At 42.5% G+C, this 18,773-nt stretch overlaps 2 protein-coding genes across 9 annotated transcripts; both read left to right on the forward strand.

The window, feature by feature from the left end:
- Window positions 1–526: 526 nt before the first annotated feature.
- On the forward strand, window positions 527–5,711 carry LOC115163474 (zona pellucida-like domain-containing protein 1). 2 transcript variants are annotated; one of them, XM_029715388.1, is made up of 11 exons: window positions 527–603; window positions 937–1,050; window positions 1,173–1,393; window positions 1,585–1,766; window positions 1,946–2,018; window positions 2,227–2,324; window positions 2,797–2,877; window positions 3,115–3,286; window positions 3,521–3,623; window positions 3,942–3,971; window positions 4,237–5,711. In XM_029715388.1, exons 2-11 carry the CDS (start codon window positions 945–947, stop codon window positions 4,410–4,412), a joined length of 1,242 nt encoding a protein of 413 aa, XP_029571248.1. In that variant the 5' UTR covers window positions 527–603; window positions 937–944; the 3' UTR covers window positions 4,413–5,711. The 2 variants fall into 2 exon arrangements, with proteins under 2 accessions (XP_029571248.1, XP_029571247.1); XM_029715387.1 differs by lacking the exon at window positions 527–603 and having other exon boundaries at window positions 833–1,050.
- Window positions 5,712–13,465: 7,754 nt separating this feature from the next.
- On the forward strand, window positions 13,466–17,406 carry LOC115163476 (zona pellucida-like domain-containing protein 1). Of its 7 annotated transcripts, XR_003869745.1 has the most exons (10): window positions 13,466–13,571; window positions 13,757–13,811; window positions 14,022–14,094; window positions 14,272–14,369; window positions 14,521–14,629; window positions 14,752–14,812; window positions 14,930–15,101; window positions 15,749–15,857; window positions 16,056–16,079; window positions 16,234–17,406. XR_003869745.1 is itself a non-coding variant. In XM_029715390.1 (5 exons), exons 2-5 carry the CDS (start codon window positions 14,964–14,966, stop codon window positions 16,365–16,367), a joined length of 405 nt encoding a protein of 134 aa, XP_029571250.1. In that variant the 5' UTR covers window positions 14,653–14,812; window positions 14,930–14,963; the 3' UTR covers window positions 16,368–17,406. The 7 variants fall into 7 exon arrangements, 2 of the variants coding, with proteins under 2 accessions (XP_029571250.1, XP_029571249.1); XR_003869744.1 differs by having other exon boundaries at window positions 13,466–13,811; XR_003869749.1 differs by having other exon boundaries at window positions 13,466–13,811; window positions 15,020–15,101.
- The last annotated feature ends 1,367 nt before the right edge of the window (window positions 17,407–18,773 follow it).

Genomic DNA, 18,773 nt, shown 5'->3' on the forward strand with positions numbered 1-18,773 from the left:
AATTTAATGTAAAAGACTTTCAAAATAAAACTTCCAAGTCTAAGTATGTCCAAACTACACCATAAACTCTTCTGTTTAAATCATTGAATTAACTTTACCCTAAGTGATACCCTGTGCATCACAATGACCTACACACAGCCCTGCATTAGACCATGCAGACCAGACGTGAGTTGACTTTTATGTCCATGTGAATGTAGGCCGCGGCCTGCTCTCTTCAGCACCTGATGACAGCTTAATTCCCAGGCCGGGCCCCCTGCTGAGGAGGCTGTTTGTGTGGGATGACAGACGGAGATCAGGCCAAGGGGAGATGAGTGGGAACCTTGCAAGCCCGCTCAGGTTTCGAGCACCGTGAAAAGATTTGTCCAGGCCATTCACCTCTGATGGAGTTTCCCATGTTCTGCTGGGAAGCACTTTTTGTTGAAGTGTTTCCATAGCGAGTCCCCGTTTCTCTCTCTCTCTGCGTGGGCACACACATATGCACTCACTCACGCACGCACGTTGGCACACACGCATTTTGTGGAGAAAGCTGTCCCGTCCATTCGGTTGTTTGCTGCAGCCGAGACCACATGGAGCACCGGTGAGCTGGCCACTACACAGACCAAGGTGAGATGGGTTCAGGCCCAGAGCAAGGGGGCCAGAAAAATAAGGGAACAGGATTAAAAGGGGGTGGGTGGTCTTGGAAAGAGGGGACTTGTTAGAATAGTTAGGGGACTAGAGTAAAGGAAAAGAGGGGCAGTAAGGCGACCAGGGCAAGAGGGTTTATGTTATGAGGAGGTCTAGATGAAAGGTGTTGGAAGACTTTGGGGGCTTGAAAGGGCTTTTAAATAACTTGAAGATACAGTACAGTTTCAGACATTCTTGCAACACAATAGACATTTTGAGGGTTATAAGTTGTGACATTCTGAAGGATGGAAATGTGTGAACCTCGCTCTCTAGGTGGTAAGATGGAGCGCTTATGTTTGATCCTCCTGCTGATGAGTAGGACCACTTCAGTCTTGGCACAGTTTAATGGATACAACTGTGATGCCACCTACCACAGTAGGTTTCCCGGTGAGCATGACAGTCATTTCATCTCTATGTAAATTATCCTCTCAAATCATTTTCACTTATTCTTAGGTCTGAGAATTGTTGTTAGAATTACTGTTTATCCATTTTTATCTCTCTCTCTTTAGCGGAGCGCGACATCAGTGTGTACTGCGGTGTTCAGACCATGACCTTGAAGATTAACTTCTGCCCAGTGCTCTTCTCCGGCTACACAGTTGCAGACCTTGCGCTCAACGGTCGCCATGGCGATACCCACTGCCGGGGCTTCATCAATAACAACACGTTCCCCACGGTAGTACTGTTCAGCATCAGCCTCAGCACACTGGAGGCCTGTGGAAACAGTCTGGTGGTGAGGAACACGCACACACACAGACGGACACGCGCACATACACATATACAGTTATGCTTTGTAATTACACAGTTGTATTAGTATGACTAGCAGAATGTAATGTGTTTTATAATTTGGGAGCACGTCTTGCTTGAGGCTATGGTAGGTGTTGTACCGGATTGTGTATTTAGAGACAATGTCCCTGTCTTCAGGTGACAACAGCCTATGGGGCTAATGTCTACAGGAACATGTCACTGGTGCAGATTGGGAATATCTCAGGGTACATCGACACACCAGACCCGCCATCCATCATCAGCTATCTGCCTGGCCTGCTGTACAAATTCAGCTGCAGCTACCCCCTGGAATACCTGGTCAACAACTCACAGCTGGCATCGTAGGTGCCTGTCATAAACACCTGAAGAGCTTATTTTGAATAAAACTGAAGTATTGAATACATAAATAGGGATATTTCAGTATTTTCATATTCAGTGCAGACTTCAATAAACAACATTTCAAAAAACAAAAGCATGTTTACCCGTCTAAACTGTACTAAATAATTTGAACCTTTTCTAGATCATCTGCTGCAATATCAGTGAAGGACAGCAATGGTACCTTTGTGAGCACATTGAGTATGATCCTTTACAATGTGAGTACACAACATCAGTGTTTTTTTTAGCTCACACAAAGACTTCATAACAGGTCCCTCATAGTAGGAATCCAATGTCAAATAATAGCTAGAACATGCTCCCGTCAAAACACTAAACAAATGACGAGACATTTCTATTAGGTAGAAATAGACATATAATAAAAATAGGCAACTTTTTTTATTCATGGACAAAATCATGTTTGTGCAGGACTCAACCTACAACCAACAACTCTCTATCCCAATGGCCGGACTGGCTTTGAAAACCCGAGTGTTTGCTGCAGTGAAAGCCACAAACCTGGACAAACGGTGAGAGATGAGGAGATCTTCAGATATTAAAAAGTTATATTTTTTGTTCTAGTTTCTATTATTCACAATACAGATGGGGATATGATCTGAGAAGCACAAACATTTCCAACATGATGTGAACAGAAAGCTATGATTCCGCCATGATACACTGTTTTCAAAACGAATTGAATAGCTGTAACCTGCTGGGACTTTCTCTCACATAACCTGGATGGCATACAATTCATATAGTAGTCAAGTACAACTGCACTATGTCAGGCACAGTATGCCATACACATACGCTATAATTTAAGACCAAACCTCTATGCCCCCTACCAATTCAGTTCTATCCTCTTTGGTTCATTACCATTCAGCTGTCCTCTATGACTGTGTGAAGGCGCCAGTGGTGGTGGTAAGAATGTCTGATCTGTCCTGTTGTGTTGTGTGGTTAGATCTCTATCCTGTATCAGCCCCGTACTGTTTTGTCTCTCTCTAGATGGAATATCTTGATGGACTACTGTTACACCACTCCCTCAGGGAATCCCAATGATGAACTGCGCTATGACCTTTTCTTTGGGTAATCACACTTTTTCTCAAATGATGCCAGGATAAACGACAAAAGTGTCCCATTACCCATTCACCCTCAACCACTTATCATAGAGGCCCTATAATGGGTTCTCATGATGACTGATAGGACATTTTTCTCGTTGAGCAGTTAAAACAGGTCTAAACGTTTCAGTAGTTTCAGTGCATTTTGTGTGTGTGTGTGTTTGTGTGTGCGTGCATGCTTGCGTACAATGCTCTTTCCAAACAGATGCTATAAAGACCCACAGACCACTGTTTTTGAGAATGGGAAGAGTCAAATGGGTCGTTTTGCCTTCGAAGTGTTCCGTTTCGTCAAACACAGACACCAGAAGATGTCCACTGTGTTTCTGCACTGTGTCACCAAGCTGTGTCGGGTAGATGACTGTGTCCTGCTCATGCCGGTAAGAACATTTGACACCTTACCAAATTATGTGTTCAACATCAGTACAGTCAGTAGGGGGAACTTCAATGCTCTGCAAATATCAGAAAACATGTACCATCTATCTTGTCTTCTGATCAATATGAAGCTTCACATAGTCCAGTAATACCTGGTCACTATTTACTATTCCCTATTGAATACAGTATCTTATAAAGGGGTACGTGTCTGTCATTTTATATTGATCTAATATGGCCAGATCTGTGGGCGTCGGCGTAGGAGGGACATAGAGGAGAGCCTGGAGACTCGGCCGTCATCTGGGGATGCCATCATCACCGCTGGACCCATCATCACCAGGATTGGTACGCAGTACACCTCTTCATCCATAACCACTTCAACTTAGACTATAGTTTTGTCTGACTGTAATTAGATTATTTTGATATCCATGATATAGTTTGAGTAAGTATTAAAACTGTACAGTATGATATGATGTAGCCTATACATGATAATCCCTTTCGATTATATACTGTATAGTCTTGCAATATATTGATGGAGGGTGAGGTGGGATTTGACAGTATAATCAGTGGTTATTCAGTACATTTTATATTAAAATGAATGGTTGTTTTCCTCAATAATGTTGAAACTATGAAAGCATCAATGATTGATTTGGTTCTTTTCAGATGAAACTCCAACAAATAACTCACAACTTGGTAAGCTCTCTCGCTTTGTCACTGATTGTGCAATGCCTTGAGAGGTGATATATTTTTCTAATCTATAAACTCTATAACCTTTATACATTATTTTTACATTATTGATACATTCACTAGCTTCAAAATAATGTTTTGACATCCATGGATTTACAGCGGAAGTGACTCATACAAGTTTTACCACTAACTGGGGTAATTTTAGCCTATATCAGTGAGTATTTGTGTCGGCCCATACTTACTCTTTGCGTGTTTGTGTGTGGTAATCCAGCTTCATCGAGTGGCCCCTCGCTGCCATTGAACCCAGTGACCAGTGCTCTGCTGTCGGGTGTGGTTATTCTGGGCGTGTTCAGTCTGGGCTTCTTCCTGCTTTCGCTCCGCCTCCTCCGCAGATCCCCCCTCCCTACAGCCACACCCTCAGAAGCATGGAACCCTGGCTTCAAATAAATCTCTGGTGTGCGTGTGCTCTCTCTTTCTCATTATCACTCTCATTCTCCTCCTCACTTTTTTCTCTCTCTCTCTTATCCATCTAACTATAACTAATACCTACAGTATGTATTTGCACGGCAGTTAAAATAGGCAGGTGCATATAAACTCCCAGTAAAGATAACTGTGACCTAAAATAATGATTCTAGAGTAAGAGGAGGTTTAGCCACAAGCAATAGTTTCACTATGTAACTACCAAGTAAATAGATCAATACATAATGGGAACAGTTATTGTAGAGCGGGACCTGTATTTTCTGAAATGTATACTTAGCTACTCTATCTTTCCTGAACGTGGTCTTACTCTCTGTTTCTTACTTACTCTTATCCGGCAGCTGTAACAGTCACTGTCATGCCAAACTCTCAGTCACATACTCACGTGTACATACACATAGTCAAGCGCATATTGATACTGTAAATAGTTAATTCCTCCTTTGTGTACAAGGGTATAGTATATGTTCAATAACAATTTAATGAATTGTTTTCCTATTCTTTATTTTGATCCATTGATAGACCAGTGTATTGTTTTTTACAGGTAGTGTGTAATAAAACTGACCCAGGTCAGTATGGAAGGCTCATTTCCCATCTATTCAATACCTTAGTGTCTTTTTGTCATCGATTGTTTGGCTCAGGATCAGTTACATTAAAGAAATGAAGGGTCATACAAATAACCCTGACACCCGGTGATGACTGCTACTATCCTCTACAAAGACCAACACCAAAATGTTACTTGTTGTAGCTATTTGATTTCTATAACACACTACCTGTCTTAAGTATAGTACTAACACGTGAAGAGAATTGAAGTGATCAATTTTATATATATATGATCATGATGAATATTTATATACCATATGTACTTATTGGTATTAATTATGGCTGAAATATTGACTTCCACATAACTTGAATATTTGTGACATCAATGCTTAATTAAAAAAAAAAAAAATCTTGCTCAAGTCAGGACTTCAGCCTATGTGCATTTTTTATTTGAGAATGATGTGTTTTTTCCCCTTTTTAGGGAATTTGCTATTTGGCCTTCACTGATGTGGAAAGTTTAAAAAAGAAAGCAAAAAATGTACTGTAATTGCCTAACTTCGTATTATGTGTTTAAAGTTATAATCATGTTGAAAGGAGTTGCATGTGGGGGGTTATTTTTCAAATAAATCTTTTACATATCAGTCTGCCTAATGATATTATTTACTGGCCTTATTTATAGTGTATCAGTATAATTTAACACTGATGTTGTGCCATGTTTTAGATTTCAAGCTAGAATTGAATCGAACCTGATTGTATCTTTTACCCATGGTCAAATAAAATCACAGAAGGTTTCTGGCTATTGTAGAAAATAGAGGTAGACCCCCTTATAGATGTTCCCAGTTTTCTGAATAAGTACACAGGCAGTCTGTAAACAAAGATACAGCATACATATGGCTATTTCTGATTGTATTCCAGCAATTGCAATTAAATTCTATGATGATTGTGATCTGTTTTCCTCCATATTAGAGGCATATGGTCCCAGTGGCCTGCTATCACATGTCTAACTCCATGCCAATTGTCGAAATGTAACCTACACAACAATCCTGTAATCTGGGCCCTTTATTGCACTAATCCCATATTTCAGCAGCTATTATACATTATATTCTCTGTTCACAATGGCCGCTGATGACTGAGAGGAGAGAAATGAGAGCAGTTATCACCCTCTGGATTTACTATCTTTGATAAGCTATTATGCTTTTTTTCCCTTGGACATTCAACATTCAACCGAAGTTCAGGTCACTGCCAGGTCCAAACCCAGGCTGCGTTTAAACAATAAGGCCTGAGTAGGTGTGGTATATGGCCAATATACCACGGCTAAGGGCTGATCTTATGTACGACGCAACACGGAGTGCCTGCACACAGCCATTAGCTGTGGTATATTGGCCATATATCACAAACCCCCGAGGTGCCTTAATGCTATTACAAACTGGTTACTAACATAATTAGAATAGTAAAAATTACTTTTCTTCTGTAATGAAAAGCGCTATAGAAATTGTATTTATTATTATTTATTATTATTATTGTTTATTATTAATCAGAATAAATATTTTTCCTTCCCAGGTGGCTCACCTGACAAGACCAGGTAACCACTGTCCTTCATGCAGTTCCGTTCAGTCCCACTTCTGATTCCAGATCAAATTAGAAGGGTCCCTAGATGTAGACATGATGAATAAAATGTATGTGCACTCACTCTTTTCGAAGTCACACAGGGCACATTTCTTGGTGACATTTACATCATATTTGGTTTTATTTGCATTGGAGTCACATGATAGTATCCCCTCTATCACATGCGTGAGTGAATCACAGTGGCGTCATTCCATGGTGAATCATATTTGTGTACTTTACCCAACACTGTCAGGAAGAATTGAATTTGTTCAAAATGTTTTTGATAACTGTAATCAGTACTTGCTCACTGTAATGTATTTGAAATCATCATATTAAAACTTCTTACATCTAGGCGTTCCGCCAGCGGAACCCCTAGCCAACAGCCAATGGGATCGCATGGCGCGAAATACAAAAACCTATTTTACACCATTTTAAAGATAAGACTCTCGTTAATCTAACCACATTGTCCGATTTCAAAAAGGCTTTACAGCGAAAGCAAAACATTAGATTATGTTAGGAGAGTACATAGACAAAAATAATCACACAGCCATTTTCCAAGCAAGCATATATGTCACAAAAACCCAAAACACAGCTAAATGAAGCACTAACCTTTGATGATCTTCATCAGATGACACTCCTAGGACATTATGTTATACAATACATGCATGTTTTGTTCAATCAAGTTCATATTTATATCCAAAAACAGCTTTTTACATTGGCATGTGATGTTCAGAACATGCATTCCCACCCAAAACGTCCGGTGACTTTACTAAATGACTCATCATAAACATTGACAAAATACATAATAATTATTTTAAGAATTATAGATACAGAACTCCTTTATGCAATCGCTATGTCTTATTTTAAAATAGCTTTTCGGCGAAAGCACATTTTGCAATATTCTGAGTACATAGCTCAGCCATCACGGTGAGTTTTTCAGACACCCGCCAAGTTTGGGGCACACTAAACTCAGAATTACTATTAGAAAAATGTTATTATCTTTGCTGATCTTCGTCAGAATGCACTCGCAGGACTGCTACTTCCACAAGAAATGTTGTTTTTGTTCCAAATAATCCATAGTTATGTCCAAATACCTCCGTTTTGTTCGTGCGTTCAGGTCACTATCCAAAGGGTAATGCGCGAGCTCATTTAGAGACAAAAAAATTCAAAATGTTCCATTACCGTACTTAGAAGCATGTCAAACGTTGTTTAAAATCAATTTTTATGGTATTTTTCTCGTAAAATAGCGATAATATTCCAACCGGACAATAGTGTATTCATTCAAAGAGGAAAAGAAAAAACAGCGTGCTCACGTGAATGCGCATATCCAATCTCTTTGTCACCAGGCAGACTACTGACAAACTGAGCTACTATACTCTGCCCAGAGACAGAAGACGCCTCAATTCGCTTTCTGAAGGCTTTAGAGAGCCAATGGAAGCCTTAGAAAGTGCTACGTAACCCCACAGATACTGTAGTTTCGATAGAGAATCAAAAGAAGAACTACAACTTCTCAGACAGGCCACTTCCTGCTTGGAATTTTCTCAGGTTTTTGCCTGCCATATGAGTTCTGATATACTCACAGACACCATTCAAACAGTTTTAGAAACTTCAGAGTGTTTTCTATCCAAATCGACTAATGATATGCATATTCTAGTTTCTGGGCCAGAGTAGTAACCTGTTTAAATTGGGTAAGTTTTTCATCCGGCCGTGAAAATACTGCCCCCTAGCCCAGACAGGTTAAACGTGGATGAAAACACTTTACTGTGTCGACAGTAAACAATCATTATTCAGATGTACTTCCGGTTTGGAGCGAGCAGTCGCACTTCGCTTCGCTCCACAGGTAATATTACACTTCATTACAACGGTTTGATTTGTTTGATCTGAGCAATTCTTCTTGGCTAGCTACATAGCCGTCTTTGTATCAAAGATAATTGTGTAGTTTAGAGTAATTAGAGTCATTATCGAGGTTAGCTATTTTCGTCCTCCTAACGTAGTCAACACTGCTAGCTAGCTAGTCAACACTGCTAGCTAGCCAACTAGCCAACTTCTACCAACTAGCAGCACTGTAGAAACTATTACATTACAACGGAACGACTTGATTAGTGTAGTGTTAGTGTCAGTGTTAGTTAGCTAGCTACATAGTTGTCTTTGCTGTCTTTGTATCTAAGATAATTGTGTAGTTTAGAGTAATTATCGAGGTTAGCTAGCCAGCCGCGACGCGACGCCGTTGTCCAGACTCCAGACTTAGTCAACACACCTAGTCATCATCAAACCCACTGCTAGCTAGCCAACCGTTACCGACTAGCAGCGTTGTAGATACTAATACATTACAACGGAACGATTTGACTAGTGCAGTGTTAGCTAGCTAGCTACATAGTTGTCTTTGTCATAGCTTGATAATTGTGTAGTTTAGTAATTATCGAGGTTAGCTAGCCAGCTATTTCCGTCCCCCGCGACGCCATACATTACAAAGGAACGTCTTGATTAGTGTTATGTTAGCTAGCTACAAAGTTGCTTTTGTATCATGACAAGGTGTAGTACTGAAACTATCGAGGTTACCTAGCCAGCTACACGTTCAAACAAAGTCAACAACGCAGCCACTGCTAGCTAGCCTACTCCACCAGCCAGCAGTACTGTATCATTTTCGTCATTTTAGTCAATAAGATTTTTGCAACGTAAGCTTAACTTTCTGAACATTCGAGACGTGTAGTCCACTTGTCATTCCAATCTCCTTTGCATTAGCGTAGCCTCTTCTGTAGCTTGTCAACTATGTGTCTGTCTATCCCTGTTCTCTCCCCTCTGCACAGGCCATACAAACGCTTCACACCGCGTGGCCGCTGCCACTCTAACCTGGTGGTCCCAGCGCGCACGACCCACGTGGAGTTCCAGGTCTCCGGCAGCCTCTGGAACTGCCGGTCTGCGGCCAACAAGGCTGAGTTCATCTCAGCCTATGCTACCCTCCAGTCCCTAGACTTCCTGGCGCTGACGGAAACATGGATTACCACAGATAACACTGCTACTCCTACTGCTCTCTCCTCGTCTGCCCACGTGTTCTCGCATACCCCTAGAGCATCGAGCCAGCGGGGTGGTGGCACTGGAATCCTCATCTCTCCCAAGTGGACATTCTCTCTTTCTCCCCTGATCCATCTGTCTCATATCTCCTCATTTGAATTCCATGCTGTCACAGTTACCAGCCCTTTCAAGCTTAACATCCTTATCATTTATCGCCCTCCAGGTTCCCTTGGAGAGTTCATCAATGAGCTTGACGCCTTGATAAGTTCCTTTCCTAAGGATGGCTCACCTCTCACAGTTCTGGGTGACTTTAACCTCCCCACGTCTACCTTTGACTCATTCCTCTCTGCCTCCTTCCTTCCACTCCTCTCCTCTTTTGACCTCACCCTCTCACCTTCCCCCCCTACACACAAGGCAGGCAATACGCTTGACCTCATCTTTACTAGCTGCTGCTCTTCCACTAATCTCATTGCAACTCCCCTCCAAGTCTCCGACCACTACCTTGTATCCTTTTCCCTCTCGCTCTCATCCAACACTTCTCACTCTGCCCCTACTCGGATGGTATTGCGCCGTCCCAACCTTCGCTCTCTCTCTCCCGCTACTCTCTCCTCTTCCATCCTATCATCTCTTCCCTCTGCTCAAACCTTCTCCAACCTATCTCCTGATTCTGCCTCCTCAACCATCCTCTCCTCCCTTTCTGCATCCTTTGATTTTCTCTGTCCCCTATCCTCCAGGCCGGCTCGGTCCTCCCCTCCTGCTCCGTGGCTCGACGACTCACTGCGAGCTCACAGAACAGGGCTCCGGGCAGCCGAGCGGAAATGGAGGAAAACTCGCCTCCCTGCGGACCTGGCATCCTTTCACTCCCTCCTCTCTACATTTTCCTCTTCTGTCTCTGCTGCTAAAGCCACTTTCTACCACTCTAAATTCCAAGCATCTGCCTCTAACCCTAGGAAGCTCTTTGCTACCTTCTCCTCCCTCCTGAATCCTCCCCCACCCCCCCCCCCCCCCCCCCTCCTCCCTCTCTGCGGATGACTTCGTCAACCATTTTGAAAAGAAGGTTGACGACATCCGATCCTCGTTGCTAAGTCAAACGACACCGCTGGTCCTGCTCACACTGCCCTACCCTGTGCTTTGACCTCTTTCTCCCCTCTCTCTCCAGATGAAATCTCGCGTCTTGTGACGGCCGGCCGCCCAACAACCTGCCCACTTGACCCTATCCCCTCCTCTCTTCTCCAGACCATTTCCGGAGACCTTCTCCCCTACCTCACCTCGCTCATCAACTCATCCTTGACCGCTGGCTACGTCCCTTCCGTCTTCAAGAGAGCGAGAGTTGCACCCCTTCTGAAAAAACCTACACTCGATCCCTCCGATGTCAACAACTACAGACCAGTATCCCTTCTATCTTTTCTCTCCAAAACTCTTGAACGTGCCGTCCTTGGCCAGCTCTCCTGCTATCTCTCTCAGAATGACCTTCTTGATCCTAATCAGTCAGGTTTCAAGACTGGGCATTCAACTGAGACTGCTCTTCTCTGTGTCACGGAGGCTCTCCGCACTGCTAAAGCTAACTCTCTCTCCTCTGCTCTCATCCTTCTAGACCTATCTGCTGCCTTTGATACTGTGAACCATCAGATCCTCCTCTCCACCCTCTCCGAGCTGGGCATCTCCGGCGCGGCCCACGCTTGGATTGCGTCCTACTTGACAGGTCGCTCCTACCAGGTGGCGTGGCGAGAATCTGTCTCCGCACCACGTGCTCTCACCACTGGTGTCCCCCAGGGCTCTGTTCTAGGCCCTCTCCTATTCTCGCTATACACCAAGTCACTTGGCTCTGTCATATCCTCACATGGTCTCTTCTATCATTGCTATGCAGACGACACACAATTAATCTTCTCCTTTCCCCCTTCTGATAACCAGGTGGCGAATCGCATCTCTGCATGTCTGGCAGGCATATCAGTGTGGATGACGGATCACCACCTCAAGCTGAACCTCGGCAAGACGGAGCTGCTCTTCCTCCCGGGGAAGGACTGCCCGTTCCATGATCTCGCCATCACGGTTGACAACTCCCTTGTGTCCTCCTCCCAGAGTGCTAAGAACCTTGGCGTGACCCTGGACAACACCCTGTCGTTCTTCACTAACATCAAGGCGATGACCCGATCCTGTAGGGTCATGCTCTACAACATTCGCAGAGTACGACCCTGCCTCACACAGGAAGCGGCGCAGGTCCTAATCCAGGCACTTGTCATCTCCCGTCTGGATTACTGCAACTCGCTGTTGGCTGGGCTCCCTGCCTGTGCCATTAAACCCCTACAACTCATCCAGAACGCCGCAGCCCGTCTGGTGTTCAACCTTCCCAAGTTCTCTCACGTCACCCCGCTCCTCCGCTCTCTCCACTGGCTTCCAGTTGAAGCTCGCATCCGCTACAAGACCATGGTGCTTGCCTACGGAGCTGTGAGGGGAACGGCACCTCCGTACCTTCAGGCTCTGATCAGGCCCTACACCCAAACAAGGGCACTGCGTTCATCCACCTCTGGCCTGCTCGCCTCCCTACCTCTGAGGAAGCACAGTTCCCGCTCAGCCCAGTCAAAAGTGTTCGCTGCTCTGGCACCCCAATGGTGGAACAAGCTCCCTCACGACGCCAGGACAGCGGAGTCAATCACCACCTTCCGGAGACACCTGAAACCCCACCTCTTTAAGGAATACCTGGGATAGGATAAAGTAATCCTTCTAACCCCCCCCCCCCCCTTAAAAGATTTAGATGCACTATTGTAAAGTGGTTGTTCCACTGGATATCATAAGGTGAATGCACCAATTTGTAAGTCGCTCTGGATAAGAGCGTCTGCTAAATGACTTAAATGTTATGTTAAATGTCAGATAAGAGACTAAAGAGGTAAGGTCTAAGCTATTAGAAAAGACAACTTGTACTACAGACTGCACACATCTAGGAATAAGGAGTCATCCCATAGTATTTTATGCTAGTCTTGAAATTGTATTTTACACCTTGGTTTAGATTTTTAAATGTTATACTTGACATTGAAATCTGTGTGTTTTGCTGCAGATCTTCAGCGAGACAGATTGGTGAGATGGCTTTATCCAGCTTCCTCATCATGATATTGTGGGACATGATCAGGCCCTCAACCCTGCTGAATGTGGGTTTTGTAACTACCAGGCATAGTAACAACATTGACTCTCCATTTCAACTCTTGTTTACTGTAGCTAAGCCTAACCATCTCAGCTTCATATAAGACAGTGTTTATGATAAAAGGATTTGAGACGGTTAGGGTTAGAGTCTTGTTAAGTTGTTATTTGAATCATGTCTAAAACAGCTAGATTGCTTCAGAGCAGGGACACTTAAACTACAGTGGTTTATCTGTATGTATTGGCTCAGAATTCATTTGAATGTCTTCAATCTCATTCAGTGTCTTCCTGCATTTATCAGAATACACAGTCATCTCTGTGGTCTGTGGGACCTCCTCCATTGACCTTGCTACTCAAATCTGCCCTGCCATCTACACTGAATACAATGAGAGTCTGTTGATCCTGAACCACATCATGGATAACACAGTCTGGAAGGGAACTCTGGACACCAGAGTGAATCCTCCTGTCCTGAGATTCAACTTTCCCGTTCGCCAAGGGGACGCCTGCGGGAGTGTCTTCTTGATTACTAATAGGAGAATGTTTCTGTATGCTCTCCTTCTGCCCTGGAGGAGTGTTGCGTTAGAGCAGGCCTGCCCAACCCTCTTCCTGGAGATCTACAGTCCTGTGGGTTTTCAGTCCCACCCTAATTTAACTCACCTGATTCTACTAATTAGCTGCTCAACAAGACCTTAACTAGTTGAATCAGATAAGCTAAATTAGGGTTGGACTGAAAACCTACAGGACAGTAGAGCTCCAGGAAGAGGGTTGGGCAGCCTTGTGTTTGAGGGAACACTCGCAGCACCACTAACCTTGACTGAGGGGAATGGGGGAGCAAAGAATGTATGTTTCGATCCCTGTGAATCTTTTAAAACTTTTGAAACGTACCTTATCACGAGCTAGAAAGTATCACTAAATTGAAAGTCCATTTAGACTAAAGTAGCCGAGTTGAAGAACAGGTGTTGGCTTTCAGTCTAAAATAAACTTCAAGGGAATAAGATCTCATTTTCTGGTTTGCTTGTACACAGCAACCTTCAAAGCCACATAGTCAACATACCTCGTCAACAACACCCAGGTGGACATGTAAGTAAAAAGATTTACTGGATATATCGCTTACATTTGAAATTCAGACACTGCTCAGCAATTGAAATTGGGAGCCCGAACAGTTTTGTTTGCAGTATGATATTGCACAGTTCAAACACAGTTCAAAGCAGTTGATGTTTCTGTGGGGAGTGAGTGTTAGCCTGGGTCCTGCTGTAGTAATCAGTCAGCTACACTGGAACCCATCTTCAGGTCAGCCTCCTCCATTGCTGTGAAGGACAACAATGGTAGCTTCATCAGTGCTTTGAGCACGGCCCTGTTCAGGGTAGGATAACACAACCACCACCTATTCAAATACACACAGCTCCGACATGGCAAAGTGCCAACTTTCCAATGTGCTGCCCCCTTATAAAATAACTGTAATCCCATTCCAACATGTGTAAACCTGTCTGATCTTAGTGTGCTTTTATAATGGTGCCATCTTCCTTTATTCCTTCACCAGGATGCAAACTATACCACACCCCTGGTTATCCCTCCTCTGGGTATTGAGCTGAGGACTAATGTCTACGTTCAGGTTTTAGCTGCCAACCTGACGTCCTAGTAAGAACCTTCTCGTGTGTTCCCTCTTAGCCTTCGTCATAATTACTATCAGTTCTGTTCCAAACTGAAACTGTTAAATAATGTGTATAAGGTTCTACTTGTGATCTGAAGTGTTTGACTCTGTTCTGATGACCTCCCTCTTTCTCTACAGATACCATGTGCTTCTGGACCGATGCTACGTTTCCGTCTTAACATTCTTGAATCTCTTTGTATTGTTAGACAAAAAAAGAAAAAAACACTCGATCAAATTTGGAAAAAGTGTTAGTAGCCAAGTTCACATCAAATTAGTAATAATTTTAAGACTGGGCTTGATTTAATGTCTTGCCTCTGCATTCAGACACAGTGTACCTTCTCACTAAAGAATTTAACTATCTCCGTCCAGGTTCCTCTTTATCTAGTGAGCTCAATGCAAATCGGAGTAGCCACTTTGTCTAGGCACCAAGGTGAATAAATAACATTAATACGATTTTTAGATCAGTCATTAATACCCCTTCTGTATTCATCGATGTGTTGTCCTGCCTGTGTGTGGGCAGTTGTGAGGTTCACCTTTTTTGTAAAAGTGCTCCATAGATCAGATTACCACCATGCTGAAGAATGGAAACAGCCATAAGGCCATTTTCTACTTCCCTGCCTTCTGCTTCATTGAGCAGGCAGCAGAACCAGACCGTCTCCACCTACTACTTGCACTGCATCACCCGCCTCTGTGATCGGACCACCTGCAGGACCTTCAAGGTACAGTACCATTGGTCTGACCACACAATGTTATGCTCCATCCATCCATAACATGTCACAGCTTTGGTTGTTGGCAGCTTTACAAATTCTAATTTTTAAAAAAGGTTCCAAAGAAAGTTAGTGACCCTTACTAGTGGGTTGCTCCAGAAGTCACATTTGAGCTGTCTAAATTTGCAGCCTGGTCTCATAGACTAGATGTAACATAGTAAACGAAAAACCGGGACACTGAAATTATTGCGATATGTTACATTTGGTATGGTTACATGAGACAAGGTTATTTAAGGCAAAAACAAAAGGAGGGTGGTTGGTCGGGGTGGATAGGTAGGAGTATAATGCAAATGTCTAGCAACCAAAGTGTGCTATTTCTATAACATATCATGCAAATAGTAATTTGTATCATATGAAATGGATGATGAACTTCCACAAAATAATACATGCATGTCAAATGTAACATATCATACTAATTTCAGTGTACCACATTTTATTATACTTTGTTACATCTACCCTTGAGTCCAGGTTACAGCATAGTTTGTTGCTATATGTTAGGTATAGATAACTGTATAAACAATTTATTGAGGAATAGCATGGTCACTATACCAGCACGGTACTCACTTTTCTGTATTCTTTCTTTCTCTCCCACCACATAGCAATTCAACAGGAGGCGGAGGAGGGCTGCAGAAACCCCCATCGGCCAGGATGAGATTTCAGATGAAGCTCTCTTCACATCAGGACCCATCAAGACCATGGCAGAGAGCTGTATGTCTACTCTCTATGTATCTATATGTTATATTATATGTGCCAATATTAAGACCACATAGCTTTCCTAAAATACATTTGTTAATGTAAAGAATTTCATGTTCACTAGGCATTTCTATTGTTTTCCATTTCCAATACTCACATGTAATGCCCATTTATTTGAAATAATCTTATGAATACTCTTTCTCTCTTTTCCAGCCTCTCTTACTTCCAAAGAAGAGGGTATGTTTTTCTTTATCACATTAACTCTATCGTATGACAGCAAACCTTTCACTTTTAAAGTGGTTAACATCATTCTAACAGGAAGGTCAGAGCTGATCTTCCATTGGCTGTTGGTGTAGTGTATCATGTTGCTCCCTCTCCCCTTTATGAACAGTGCTTTCTGGTGGCCAAGGGAGCGGCCGGGGAGCATCTGGCCTGGAGATTGCCATGGCAGTTCTCATTGTGGTTGGTGTGGCTGCTCTAATGATGGCTGCAACCTTTTATTGCAAAAGGATGTGGTTAAGCTAATGCCAGTGCCAGACAGCCATGCCAAAGCCCTCATCAGGAGACAGAGACAGGACATGAGTTCAACAGGGTTACATTTCAGTACTGGTGTATTTGATTTATTTTTATTTAAGCTTTATTTAACTAGGCAAGTTAGTTAAGAACAAATTCTTATTTACAGTGACGGCCTACCAAAAGGCCTCCTGCGCAGACGGGGGCTGGGATACATTTTTTATGTTTTTATATAAATGTAGAACAAAAGAGTAGTGTTCTCTTGTACTCACTCAACCTTGACTATTGTTTTGGCGTTGTTTGTTTCTTTGGACCTCTTGAGAAACTGTTACAGGGTCGGTAATCATGAACATTCTCATTGGTTTAAAACCTTATGGATATCCCAGGTAATAACTGTGCTAACAAGTAGGATGGACCGTGACCATTGTAAACAGACTATTGACCCTGTGAGAAACCTTAGCTTTAGTTGGGTAGGCAACATGGACAGTGTAATATATGTACAATCCAGAGCTGCATTTTAAAGTTTTATTCAAAACTTTAGGTTATTGTGATCTTGATCTTTGTTGTGCATGTTATATGGAAAGATGGGACATGTAGAATTAAATATTGGTAGCAAATGAGTGTACCCTGCATTCAAGTGATATAAGATTCCATAAGGATGAGTAAAAGTGGCATGTGTACGTCTGTCTTTAAAAAAATCCATATTCCAGAAATATGAAGATTAATTGTGCTATTTATTTCCAACAAGTTCATGCATGTGAAGTCATGACCTTTATATCCAAATGAAGTGAGACTAAGGACTGCAAACTTTCCTTTCTAAAATAGGACTCTTTCAAATAATCTTACATGTATGACGTCCTGTAACTTACAGGCTTGTGTGATTCTTGTATTATGGATACTCAGGTGGGTTTCTGTGGCTTTACTTTTGGATTGATTTTTAAAATGTATCTTGTGAAACCTTTGCTTATTTCCAAGAAGTGAATGGTTTTAGTTATGTATATATTTCTGTCATTTCTTCACGTTTGCATTATATCGAAGCTTGCAGGATCAATATGGCTATGTGTCTAATTGTACCATCAGTAGAAACCTTCACTATAGCATGATATCAACACACATACGGACAAGAGTTCAGGTGGGCCTTCACATCTTAGCAAACAAAGGAAAGGAGGGGTGCACAACAACAATGACAAAAATCTCCAGAATGGCTTACCAAGAAAAACTTCCAAAAGGACTAATTCGAGGTGAAAGGGAGTTGGAGCACTCAACACAAATGGCAGAGATTGATTTCTTATTGTTCACTTTAATCCATTGTACAGGATGCAGACAGGTGACTAACGTGTTGACGTCAAGCTGGCGTTTTCCTCAGAGTGACCTGGCTATTGCACTTAGCTCCTATTTATAGCCTAGTGGCTCATTGAGACACAACAAAAAACAAATAATGGTAAATGTCAAATTATAGCTCAAGCGTACGGACAACTTTAGATCTTACTCATTTTACAGCCGCTTGTAGAGCGAAGGCTACTATACTCAAAACCAGAGATCCTTGTTTCATTGCAGAGTTGTGGTCAGTTCGATTTCATGTGAAAATCAGAAAATGATTACATTTTGTTCATTTAAACTTTCAAAACTCACAGAAAATGATGGCCAATTACAACTTGATTAATACCTTCCTTGACTTGGTTGAAATGGAAGTGACCCTAAATCATCTTGTTATAAAAAAATGTAGGGCTACAAATCTGGGTGAGAAATGAAGGAGCCTATTTGATGGAACGCAAACATAGACTGTCTATTCATTATCATACAGTACACGTGTTAGATCTGTTCATAGCAGTATGTGCTGCTCTTCCAGCATCTTTCCACTAGGGGGTATCTAACCACCATTTTCAGTTTTTCAGCATAGGGTTAATGTTGGAGAGTCTGCTTACTCTAACTAACAAAGGATATTGTGATAGGTAGGAATCCTCAAAGATAAGCATGTGCTGTCTGCAATGCAGTGGTATGGAGTGCCTTTATTGTTTAACTGGCATTTCAGTCCATAGCACCTTTAAATTAGAGCATGATTCACTAGGGATGTCTCTTTAAAGTAATCTTAGCACCATATTCTTCACAGGTAAAGTGAGTGGCCTGCCTTTGATAATGGTGTCCTAAAAAATACAAGGTGAATATGTGGTGTGACCCTATGAAAAGTGATCTGCCTGAAACAGGTGGGAAAAGTTGAGGCACTGTCCTCAGCCTTGTTAGAAAATAATCTAATTATGAATTCACACCCAGTTATGTAGGCCATCACTCTGTGACAGGATGACCCATTTTAAAACAGCAGAGGATAAATCAGATGGGTAAGTATCCTCCATAATGATTAGTGTAATTGTGTGTTAGGTGTAAATCTCCCCTCTCTTTATAAGGGCTTCTTTATAAGTG

This window comes from Salmo trutta, chromosome 26 (genome assembly GCF_901001165.1).
Source record: "Salmo trutta chromosome 26, fSalTru1.1, whole genome shotgun sequence".
Taxonomy (NCBI): domain Eukaryota; kingdom Metazoa; phylum Chordata; class Actinopteri; order Salmoniformes; family Salmonidae; genus Salmo; species Salmo trutta.